Below are 12,913 nucleotides of genomic sequence, written 5' to 3'. Positions count from 1 at the left end.
GAGCCGGCAGCGCCGAGGCGCAGAGCAGACACAGCACTGAGCACGCAGCGCGGAGGAAACACAGCCGAGGTAAACGAAACTTAAACCTACTTCCTTCATTTTACACCTGTATTTGAATGACTTCTATTTACACTCACACATACACACACGCCGCTGGAAGAGGATGCTGCGTCTGATTTCTGTCCTTAAACCAGAATTTATATTTGAAATGAGTTAATTTTAGAGAGGCTGTTTTTTTAATGTGGGAGTTAAGTGTATCTCGTGTGAGGCTGCACACACACACACACACACACACGGACAATCTCGCTCTCTCTCTTACGGCTTCAGTCGATATATTTACACTAAAATAAGTTGCACTTTGAACATTTTTACTTTTTTGATTATCGATTATTCAGAGGTTTATTGTGAATAAAAGTGTGATCTAAGTGCCACTGCAGGGGCGTGTTGAAACACACTGTTGTTGTTGTTGTTTGTGACAATGGGTGTTTTTGTTCAGCTTGTTTACAGTCATGGCAGCAGGGAGAATGCGCTCCACTCGCAGACTGCGCTCCTGGATCGTCGATCAGGTGTGTGTGTGTGTGTGTGTGTGGGGTGGGGGTGGGGGGGGGAGGAAACTATGTGGGAGGGGGGAGAAGGAAAGGGAAAGGGAGCGATAGGGGGCTCCACTCACAGTAAACCTGCACATTAATATTGATATTTATAGATGTTCAATCAATGACTGTGATCAGGCTGTTTAGTGTGGCTGACTGCCCATTGATCAATCAGCTGATGATAGAAAACCTAGTGAAGACACAGTCAGTCTACTGAACATGGACCTGAGAAAATGTTACAGCGTTTTCCTGATTGATCAAGAGCATCATCACCAAATCAATCAATAATCAAACTGATTATAGCACAGTATCAGCTGCAATAACATGATATTAAAGCTACAAGTCACTGTAACTTAACTTAACTCAACCTCAACTTCAACTCCAATATGAGAACATAGAAAAGAAGCAAATCTCAGAATGTATTGTATGTATTAGAATGCATGGTATTTTAACTCATTTTCGACTTATTTTGTGTGTGTTTTTTTTGTTATTTTAGGTGTCAGTTTTAATATTTTCTTGATTAATCTGTGACAGTTTTGCCCTTAAAATGTCAGATGGAGTGAAAACATTCAGTATAGTGACAGAAATCAGAAGAAAACTTTAAATTTCAGATGCTGAATCCAGCAAAGCATCACAAGTCCAGAGCTCTGATGTTACTCATAGATGTATTTACATAGTAACTATATTATTATTATTATTATTATTATTATTAGTTGATATTTCAATTCAAGTGTGAAATACAGTATCAATCTAAATTTAGATTAAACATCTTTGTTGCCCTAGAGCTCAGTGAGTCTCAGCCCAGAGAGTGAGAGACTGATAGAAGTGAGGGTGGACAGTGAGAGACGCTGCTCAGAGAAGCTTCAGTGACTAAATAAAACTCATCCTTTGTGTGTTTACTTGTGGCCTGTTGTAGGTCAGCAGTGGAAAATATCCCGGCCTGGTGTGGGACGATGAGGCCAAAACAATGTTCCGGATCCCATGGAAACACGCTGGGAAACAGGACTTCCGCAAAGACGAGGACGCCGCCATTTTCAAGGTCAGGATCCCTTTTTTTTTTCTTTTTTTGGCTCCAGACCGAATCACAAAACTCTCCAAACTCCTCTTCCATGACTTAGACAGGAGTTCAGCTCATTGGTTCCCAACCCTCAGGGGGCCGTTAGAGATTTCAGGGGGTCCACAGAGCTTTGTCTGCTCTGAGGTTGTGAAGTTATCAGTATTGTATTTGTGCATATTGAAATTTTAAAATTCCAATAACACACCCAATTGGATCATAAACAAAGACAATAGGAACAAAAACCTACAACCTACCTGCTTATAGGGACACGGTAACAATTATGACACAACAAAGGAAAATGGACAGAAAGATAAAAATAAAACGTAATAAAATAAAACAAAATAGGATAGAACAAAATCGATTAATAGATTAATAATTCAGAATGGATTCAAAATGTATATTACATACCCATGGCAGGGCTCCACCTTTTATCAACAGTTTACTTTTGTAAATAGAAGTTTGTATCACATTATTCTTTTGATAACAGGATGGGGGGGGGGGGGGGGGGGGGGTTCAAGGAAAGAATGTTGGGAACCACTGTTTTAGCCTCATCTGATCTGAGGATGTGTGTCCTCTGCAGGCGTGGGCGGCGTTCAAGGGGAAGCTGACGGACGGTGGTCAGGACAGCCCGGCCTCCTGGAAGACGCGCCTGCGCTGCGCCCTCAACAAGAGCACCGAGTTCGAGGAGGTGATGGAGCGAGCCCAGCTGGACATCTCTGAGCCGTACAAGGTCTACCGCCTGGTCCCCTTCAGCGAGCAGGGTGAGTTCACGGTCGTCTCAGCTTCTCCCACACAGAGGGGGGGCGGGGGGACGGATGGGAATCGGCCCTTCCACCTCTCCTGGCTGGAGCGGTCTGGAGGAATGCCAACCGACAGTCGTGCCGATACAGTCGGTTGATTAATTATTGAGTTTTAGATCGGAGGAATGATCAGCAGGTATTAATTTCTAATTGACGTCTTTTCACATGAGGTGTTTGAAGACGTGGCTGTTCTCTATGATGAACATCTTTTATTTATCACTGGGAATATCAATAATGAAATAGGCGTTGGTTACATCTCTAGGTCACATGACCTCAGCGTAGCAGGTAGATTCAGAAGGTGTGTCCCACATGATCCAGAACAGACCTGGGAGTCTGGGACCTGTGCTACGGAGCAGGTTCAACATACCCAGGGTGTCCTCCTAGTTACCTCCAGCTTCACTTAACCTAACAATCAGAATCAGGCTGAGAGGTCACATGACGGTGTTTATCGACCCAGGGTTTCCCAGTCTAGGTCGCTGCAGCAGAGAACAGACAGAGAGGCAACTGATGCCATCTCCCAAGAAAATCGATTGGTCGGTAGGCGAGCTTTTATACCCGGGGATCTCAGTCTGGATATGACCTACAGTGGCCAGGTCACCCCTGGTCAAAATGTCTGTTAATGTAAACAGTTCAGCAAGTGGAAGATGAAATGATCTCCAAAAGGCATAAAGTTACAGATGACACATTCCTTTTACATTTTAAACAATGTGATCTGTTTTTAATTTAAAACTAAACTAAATAGTAGACTAGAGAGCTCAGGTCTGCAGGCTGCTGCTTTGTTTCCCTATTTTACTCTAAAACTGTAGAAAACAAAAATATTGTTTAAAATATTTCAAAAGAGTGTTTCTTTTTTATATATATAACTTTTTTTAAATTAAATTTTTCTTTCAACAATTACAGTGTCAGGGCACATCATACATACTGCACATAGTTAAACACTCATCCTTCTATCAATGTCCTTATTGTCCAGTGGCCATGGTGGTGTCCTCTTCTCGTCTTCTGTAATCAGTCCATTTTTCGCACAAAAGAGTGTTTCATGTTTAGCTTTATGCCTTTTGGAGATCATTTCATCTTCCACCTGCTGAACTGTTCACATTACTGTAACAGAAACTTTGACCAAACTTTTGCATGACACTGTTCACCATAAGTTACCATAGAGGTGAACCACCGTTGTGGTATGGGAAACCCAGAGTTAACCCTGAAGTTACCTCACTAAGCCCAGATCCTGCAAGTCGAGACGAGGACTGAGATCAGAGCACAAACACCGGAGGCTCCTGCTGAGTGTGAGAGAGGAGACGCAGCAGGAAACTGATCCAGGATCAATGAAACATATCTAGGAGTGATTCCGTGTTAGCGTGACAGGTGTGTGGCTCTGCACGGACTTTAATCTTGGATCTCACATAGTAACGCTGTATACAAATACTAATGTTTGTATTGAGTTCAGTCAACAAGGGAGGGGGAGAGCTGTTAACCTGAAAACCCACAGTGTTTACGCAGGAGTTTCATATTCAGTGTCACACACCTTCAGAGCATAAAGCTGTACCGTAGTGTTTGCATATGATGCACCTGACTGTTATTGTGGGAGCTAAATCATCAGATTATATTTACTCTGACACTTAAATTTCAAAAATTCCCACAGTCCACATGTGATGTCCTCAGATCGCTCTGTGTCGGATCAACGGTCTGAAACTTGAGACATTTTGTTTTTTCTTAATGGACACAGAAGATGTGAAGGCGGCTGCAGATATCAGATGTTTTCCCATCACTCAGCTGGCAGCAGGACGGCTCCACCCACACACTCATCAGTCTGCCTGCATGTCACTGCTTGACAGGTTAATTACAAAAACAAAAAAAAACGTATTGCAGAAAGGATTATGAGTTTTTCCCCCTGTGTGGTGGGAATGAGGGAGGATCCTGGCACCATTTTATCTGTGTGTAACAGAGCGTAGCATACACACACACACACTCCTGATAACAAACAGGGAGCGAGTCCCTAAAACACAGTCCAAGAGTTAGAGTTTTAATATGGTTTAAAGTTGTTGTTCTGTTTTTTGTTATGCCTTTAATTGATAGGATAGTCAGAGAGAGACAGGAAATGGGGAGATGAAGATGAAGGGATTCTAACCAGGGCCAGCTGCAGTGAGGACTATATATGTGAGGTGCTGGCTCTACCCACTGAGATATATGACAGCCATTGGTTTTGACATATAACATCAGAGTAATATAATACATAATATCGATATAGATTGATAGATTGATTGATAGGTTGGTTGGTTGGTTGGATGGATGGATGGATGGATGGATGGATGGATGGATGGATGGATGGATGGATGGATGGATGGACGGACGGACGGACGGACGGACGGACAGATTTTTAAACATTCAGTAACTCATCTTCTTGGTTCATCAGTAAAACTTGCAGAGATCTGAAGCCAGTAGCTGATTGGTCAGTCAGATGATTGACAGCAGCAGCTATTGTGATAATCATTTAATAATTTCAGTCCAATTGGACAATGAAAATAATACAAACATAGAGTCGATGAGAGTGCAGGACTTGTTAGAAGGCTACTGTTGAGACCAGTGTTTTTGGTCTCTGTCAGTGTGTCCCTCCCCGAGGAGAAATAGTCCTCACTGAGTTTTGCAGGCAGTGATTCGGCCTCTCAGACTCACACCCTCCTGCAGCTGGGTGGAAACACTGATTCAAACCTTTCATCACAGCCAGGCTGTAGAAACCTTTCACCTCGTGTCGCAACGGCCCCCGTCCACATCGCCGCTCGTCAACAGCCCACTTCCTTTCTCAAACCGTGACACAGTCACTCTGCTCTTCCGCTCGATTCTTCACCGTCACGAAAACTTCAAGGTTTTTTGTGGCTTCGTCTCTGGAGTTCTAAGAATTAACACCTCTCTCTCTCTCTCTCTCTCTCTCTGACACCTCTCTGTTGAAACCTGAAAGTCACCAGAGCAGAGATCTTTGACGTCGTCTAATTTACCTCTTCTAATTCAGTTCTACTGAGATCAGCTTCATTTTCCTCTTGATTCTACTTTAAGTTCTGCATGAGAACTTTGCCTTTGTGTTTTAAAGCACTTACACAAATAAACCTGGATGCCTTCCTGCTGACACAGTGAGAACAGACCAAAGTACAGTGCAGTGCAGTGACACAGAGTGACTGCTGTTATCTCACTGTGGTTTGTTCCTTTTTTTTAAATTTTTGATTAAATGTTTTTATTATCCCTCTTAAACAAATATAAATAACCTCCCACACTGACGTTTTCAGTGTATGTGAAGATTTGTTGACACTTGTTGGATGGAGTCACTCTGCCATAACAAACATGGCCTGATCTGACCTCCTTAAAGATATTGTTGCCTGTTTCCTGACGGAGACGGAGAGCTGCGCCACTGCTGCTTTGCTTAGTCAGTGGAGTTCACCCAACATCAACACAGATTGGGGCATTGAAAAAAGCAGAATGTCTCATTCTTCTATTGTTGGTAGTTTGTCAGCTGTGTTAAACCCTGTGTGTGTGTGTGTGTGTAGGTCTGGTGGTCCCCGAGAAGAAATGCAAGGAAAAAAGTTCAAAGAGGTCGAAAAGGAGGAGCAGCGAGTTCCAGGGAGAGGAAGCCATTCAAACAGTCAAACAGATAAAGACGGAGGAGGAGGTGGCCGTGTCTCAGCTGGTGAGTTGATCAGAGGGTGGGGGGGGGGGGGGGGGGGGGCAACACAATAATGGAGCAACACAAGTTCAGCTGCAGGTTGGAGCCAAGCTGAGTTGTCCATGTCCATGTTAGCATCAGTGTTACAGAATCAGCAGGTTTAGAGTCTAAGTGAATAAAGTCATTTAATTGGAGTTTACATAGGGAATCACCAATACGTCTTGATGATGCTACATCAAATCGGCATCAATTTTTTTAATATGCAGCTTGTTGGCCTCTGAATGCAACTTTCAGGGGTGCCCAAACTTTTTCGGCTTGTGAGCTACTTTTAAAATGACCAGGTCAAAATGATCTACCTCCATTATTTATGGACATATCATGCTGTTATCTGTGGTTTTTTTTATAACACTGTGTATAACTGATATTGAGAGAGTAATGACACCTTGGTATTAGACATAAAAATGAACCTTGTGAAAGACCAACAATGACAAGACGGCAAACTTCGACTGACATCGGTATGGACGAGCTGTCAGAGGAACACTCTGCTGTTTCTTTCTATCTAGCCTGGCATTTGGCTGCGTTAAAAACTCTTCAAAATGTGAAGATCTGAGCAGCAATCAGCTGTCTGAGCCAGAGCACAACGCCTGTAGTCTACACCTATTCTTTTTAATAACATCAAATTTTGCCGATCGGCACAAGACTATTCGGGATGACGGATACACTGAAATCTAGTGGGGAAAAAAAACGTTGAATGTTATGCGATCCACACGCACTTTCTCTGAGATCTACCAGTCGACGTACAGTAATGAGCATCCCTGCATTAGATACTCTAACAAACAAACAGGAGAAGACGTAATTTACTTCAGTGCAGACAGTGAAAGCACCGTCCTCAAGGTCTCTTCTCCACTCCCCCAGAGTTTATCTCCCTCCTGAGGAATGCACTTATCCTGCATCCATAAATTCATAAAAGGCCTTGGATAACTGTGTTTGGGTCAACTCATTAACCCTTTACTTTCAGCTGACAGCTGATGGGGGTGGGTGAGGGTGGGTTGAACAGGTCTCTCACTCTGTCTTCATCTCTCTGATTGACAGTGTGTTGAAGAGGCTCTGCTGCACAGCGACATCACCATCCAGGCAGTGGAGCCGGTGCAGCACAGCACCACCACCACCACCATCCAGGGAGACGGTGAGTCCTCCACCTGCTGCGTCCACACAGACACACACACACACACACACACACACACACACACACACACACACACACACACACACACACACACACACACACACACACACACACACACACACACACACACACACACACACACACACACACACACACTCAGTAAACAGACCTGTTCAGAATCAGATGTGAAACCTGATTTCTCCTGGTGAGAGATGTTTTAATCTGGTTTCTCATTGGTTTATTACATTTGTACATGTGCATGATGAAGCAACGTCCTGCTCATAATCAGTGTTAGGGATGGTTACAGTTAATGTTGTGTGCACCCCTGCACATACTGTAATGATGCTCAGAGCAGGAACTGTGTATGATTTGGTTGGTTGCATTGTTTTGTACATCTGTGCTGAGGCCGTTCCCTCACAGCTCTGCTTCTAAATGAAGTCAGGGACAGTTGAGAGATGAGCTCAGCTGACCAGCTCACTGGGACTTCTTGTATGAGCTCATCTGATCTCACATCAGAGAAGTTCACTTCATCACTTTTTATTGAGGATCTCTGTCTGTGTCTGCAGTGGTGATGGACGAGATCATGCTGGACGTGCGGATCGAGGAGACGGCCCCTCCTCCTCAAGAAGGTAAAACACCCAAACTCAGCAACAGCTGAGCAGCTTGCAAAACGCAGGACAATTTTCGGTAACATTTTATAAGTACACACTATATTAGTTAAACGGACAACGAGGAGTTTTTTTTTGGTTATAAAAGAGTCTCATAGGATGAATCTACATTACCCACACTTGTTAATGGGTCCATTTTCGATAAATATAGGCATTTTGTCGGTCCAAGAATCTCACCGTGCGCGCAGAGGCTCATGGGAAATGTAGTGTGAAAACACTTCGCTCCCCAAAACTCCCCGTAGTCCCTTTATGTATTAATAAATACTGAATTCTTCATTTATAACACATGAGGACATAGTATGTAGTTTATAAATAAAGTTAGTGCTTATCAATGATGAGAAAAACATTTTCAACTGTGTTTATAAACTACATACTAATGAGTATTCATGTGTTATAAATGATGAATTCCGTATTTAAAGCTATAGTGTGAACTTATTATAAAATGTTACCCAATTTGCTGACACATTGTTTTGTACACCCACAGAACAGGGCCCACAAGGTTCAGGGCTGAGGTCCATATCCAACATGTTTTTCATACGCCCCCTCTCTGTTTCTGCCTCCAGACCAGGACTCCTTCAGCGTGGCCATCCTCTATCTGGGGCAGGAGGTTCTCAAGCGTCAAATCCAGGGCACCGACGTGCGGATAACGTACCTGCCCTCCTCCCTCGCCCCCCCGACGCCGGCCGTCCTCAAGGGCCGGTTCCCCCGCATCCCCCTGCCGGAGCCGCCCTCCACGCTGCCGGTCGGCCCCGAGCTGCAGGCGCTCTACACCCTGCTGCCCTTCATGGAGAAGGGGGTGGCGCTGACCTCGGGGAGGCAGGGCGTGTACGGGAAGAGGTTCTGCCAGGGGCGGGTCTTCTGGACGGGGCCTCACACCACCACCCCGGGCCCCCACAAGATGGAGAGGAACAGCGAGCCGGTGCTGCTCTTCAGTAAAGAGGTCTTCAAGCAACGTGAGTGATGGGATCGGATGAGTGGCATTCAGTCTACAGATAGTTTCTGAATGAAGCTCTGGCCAGCAGCTGCACACTGTCACAGTTCTTCCACAGTAGTTCATCTAAAATGTGCAGGAAGTCCAGTTGAAGAAGGTTATTTTAAAACCAAGACAAGATGAACGGATCAGTTTAATGTGCAGAAACACAAACAGATTCATGGTTCAAGTCAAAAAGACACTTTTCTTATTAGAATATCATGGAAAAGTTCATTTATTTCAGCAGTTCAATTCAAATAGTGAAACTTGTATATTATATAGGTTCATTACACACAGATGGAAATATTCCACATCCTTATTTCTTTTAATTGTATTAATTGTATTATGGCTTACATTTATTGAAAACCCCAAATTCTGTAAATCAAAAAAATTCTGATATAGTAAATGAATGAATGAATGAATTTGTTTCGGTACATTTTAACACCGAAAGGGTGGATGTAGAAGCAAAGCTTATTTACACCGACCCCTTTTACTTTACAAAATGATACTCATCACAAAAAATGCAAAAAGAATAAAGCACAAAAATTAGAAATTAATCATATCTGTAAACTTATGTAACAACTAAATCAAGAATAGCACATAACACACAGCACACAATCCAAAATTAACAGTAGAAGATCAATAAACTTAATTTTACATATTGTAACAAGACATTTCTGTAAAGCTGGCTAGTGTGCCGTGTGATTTAATATTTTGAGGACAGTTGTTCCAGATGTGAACTCCTTTAACAGGTACACAATGATTTTTTACATTGGTTTGAGTCTTTGGTTTGTTCAAATACCGTAGTAATGTTCCTCTGATCACATGACACCTCCCTGGACTTGGTTTATTCACAGTTCTCTGGCTTTGTGTAGATAAAACAATAGAGAAATTCATTGATATTAAATAAAAGTGTTAACCGTGATTATCTTTGCTGTGTTTTCAGAGCTGGAACACTTCCGGTCCAACGGCGGCGAGCCTCCTCAGAGCAGCGTCACTCTGTGCTTTGGAGAAGAGCTGAGCAACACAGAGGACCCCACCTCCAAACTCATTATCGTCAAGGTAAACACACTTCACACACTCACTCCTGAGTAATAAACACTGTCTGGGTTTTTCCTGTTACTTTCTTGCTTATAGTCAAATATTCTTTGTCTCAATTTCAAAGGGTAATATCACCCACAGAGTGAAATAATCTTTTTTTAATTACGGTATTATTTTGTGTTTTGGGCTTTGATATGATATTTAAAAGTAAAAAGAACATTTTTGGGCTGTTGGTTTGACAATCTGAGAAATTATTAGATTCATTAATTCATTGAGAGATATTCTGCCTGTTAATCAATAATAAAATAATAATTACATGCATCCCAACTTGTGGCTAAATATTTGAATACAACAACAACATTTTTTGTATGTAAAATGTATGTAAATCCTTCACCACCATTCTCAAACCTCAGAGGTGTTTCTGTAAATGTATCAAATGGAAACCAAAAAACAAATGAAACCACATGTGGGTTTGCGGCAGCCGTCAGAGTGGTATCACGGACGGGTCAGATGTGTGTCAGTGTGTGTTTGGTTTTCATGTCAGCAGAAGTGAAATGAACACTTTTCCAGGTTGTGTAGTTGAGATCTCATTTTCATATTTAACTTGTAACTTCCTCCTCCTCATTCAGTCGTCATATCTGCAGGATACACTCAGTTTTATTCACAAATATGTGATGTCATGATAGACGAGGTCACTTAAGGGAAACAGTTGTAATAGAAAGTTCTATCACTGAGGTTTTAAGCCTCACACACACTATATCCACACTAACAGAAGTTAATCTTACAGATACTGTACAGGTGCATGGAAGATGTAAAAGTCCCTCACAACAATGTGATTGATTTAAACCGATGGTCTGTGAACTTTCCTCATCATAATTATACTGAAACATGATCTGGTCTGTGGCTGTGGCTCGGTGAAAACCCCTCACCCTCCTCTTCCTCCCCTGCAGATCACCTTACCGTGGGCGGAGCAGGAGTTGTACAACGCTCGGTCCTTCTTGGAGTCCATCACCTTCCTGCAGTCTCTGGCCAGTCAGTCTCCTCTGGGGGAAATAACGCTCAACCTGGTCACCGTGCCGACGCCCACGTCCGACGCCATCGCCTGCGGGACTCTCTGAGCACTGGCCGAACACTTTTTTGGGGGGGGTTTCATTCCACCCCGACCCCAAAATCCTTGTTTAAAGCGGGTCTTAAGAAGCTCAGAAGGAACAGGCTGAGCGATGTGACGATGTCGACACGTTTAACAAGGATCTACATTCCTCCTGAGTGATAACTGAAAACAGAATAAGAGCGTTTTGTGCACAACTCTCAGCCTGAGCAGGAAGCACAAAATAAAGGAATAGCACTTCAAACATAGAACTTTAGGTTAGGTACACCAGAGCGTTAACACTTCATGACTGGAGAGCACATAGTGAACTCTGTCAGCTGGAGGTGACTTTACAGGGGGGCGGTCTGGCCCCTCGTGTCCTGTGAAAGAGATCTGTTGGTAAACTGAAGCACTACATGCAAACCAACACTGAGCGCTGGTCTGAACGCTTTAAAGACAGGACGTTAATTAGCGTTTTTATCTGCCAATGTTTCAAGACCCCAAGGAGAGGAACAAAAAAAAAAACATGTCTCGTCTTGCTTGTTTTCATAGTAAATCGCTGTGTAATTGGAGGTGCTATAAGCCCTAAGTGTTGAAATGAAGCAGTTAGATGGTTCACAAGCTCAAAGGTTGGGAACCAAGGCTTGAAAAAAAACTGAGAGCAACTGTGTTTATACTATAGCACTATAGAAACCTTTAGATATAAATATTCATTTTACTGTAAAATAAAGGGAAACATTAAATTAAAAAAAAATAAAAATAAATGAAGTCATAGCTGCAATAGAAACTTAAGTAGAAACATTGTATCCTCATCATAGGTTTTTTTTCCATCTACTCAACTCAAACTCTTTTTTTATGGAAGGTTTTTGTCTGTAAACAGAAACATGGATGTACATACAGATGGGGGTTGGTTGTGTTTTAATAAAAGTTTCACATTGTTGGTGCGACATGACAATGCTGCGGCCGGGCCTCAGGTGTGAGTCTGTGCAGTTCAGTCAGAGCAGTTAAAGGAAAAATCCACCTGTTAGAAATCATTCACATCAGTGCATTTAATACAGGACAAACTAACGATGCTGCGGAGACAAACCCGATTAGTGTTGTGAGAGCGACACGTGATCCTGAGCCGACAAAAAACATCTTTTAATACAGTGAATAGAGCCTGCTGACGCTCAGACAAGTGTGTGCAACACTGCTCCTCCTCCTCCTGACCACATCCAACTGATTTTTGGCAGGAGCTTTTTTTTTTTTTTAGAGAACGTTTCCTCTTGGAAAGTCACAAGATCAGTTTGGGCAACAACTACTGTAGTGTAAAAATACAAAGGCAGCTCTACAAGTGAGTCACAATATGTCGAATAAGCAGTGTGTGTGTGGCTGTGATGAAAAAGAAAGAGGTCTGAAGGCAACGTACAGAGGAACAAACTCTGACACATTATGCTGTAAAATCATCACTAAAATTTGTCTCTGTGAAGAAACTTCAATGCCATGTTTGGAAGATGAGGCACCAAATGATCAATTGGCAGTTTATTAGGAAGGTGTGACTAAAACTAATGCAGTCTGACAGCAAAGGTTACTCCTACTTTAACCTGGCTCATTTAAAAACTAACATCTGAACTTAAGCACATTTGTTTCCACTGTAAAACGTTTGTATTGTACAGCGTTTCTATTCTCTCTCTACATAATATGTAGGAAAAAGAAAAGTCAAGCATCAGCTGACGAACAGAACAGGAAGTAAATACCACAGGTGATCAGCAGCAGTGTTACGGGTGTTAGTTAAGGTGGATTTTTCCTTTAAATCGACAGTGAATATTTTGTTATTTATGCATGTTTGTTTGTTATGTTATGTCCTTGTTCAGTCATGAAAATGC

At 42.6% G+C, this 12,913-nt stretch overlaps 1 protein-coding gene across 1 annotated transcript; it reads left to right on the top strand.

Moving 5' to 3' along the window:
• irf9 (interferon regulatory factor 9) lies at positions 1 to 12,782 on the top strand. Its single transcript, XM_083995049.1, has 10 exons — positions 1 to 69; positions 497 to 566; positions 1,507 to 1,629; positions 2,228 to 2,408; positions 5,981 to 6,120; positions 7,189 to 7,282; positions 7,849 to 7,911; positions 8,514 to 8,903; positions 9,867 to 9,982; positions 10,912 to 12,782. The coding sequence occupies exons 2-10, from the start codon at positions 510 to 512 to the stop codon at positions 11,077 to 11,079; spliced, it is 1,332 nt and encodes a 443-aa protein (XP_083851175.1). The 5' UTR covers positions 1 to 69; positions 497 to 509; the 3' UTR covers positions 11,080 to 12,782.
• The last annotated feature ends 131 nt before the right edge of the window (positions 12,783 to 12,913 follow it).

This window comes from Trachurus trachurus, assembly GCF_905171665.1.
Source record: "Trachurus trachurus genome assembly, chromosome: 20".
Lineage (NCBI taxonomy): Eukaryota > Metazoa > Chordata > Actinopteri > Carangiformes > Carangidae > Trachurus > Trachurus trachurus.
This window is presented reverse-complemented; position numbering and strand designations above follow the sequence as displayed.

What these genes read in the sequence shown, in the direction of transcription:
- irf9 (XM_083995049.1), top strand. Translation starts at nt 510, where the DNA reads ATGGCAGCAGGGAGAATGCGCTCCACTCGCAGACTGCGCTCCTGGATC. An exon ending in AGGTGGCCGTGTCTCAGCTG is followed by an intron (nt 6,121 to 7,188) that starts GTGAGTTGATCA and finishes TCTGATTGACAG; the next exon opens with TGTGTTGAAGAGGCTCTGCT. An exon ending in CCAAACTCATTATCGTCAAG is followed by an intron (nt 9,983 to 10,911) that starts GTAAACACACTT and finishes CCTCCCCTGCAG; the next exon opens with ATCACCTTACCGTGGGCGGA.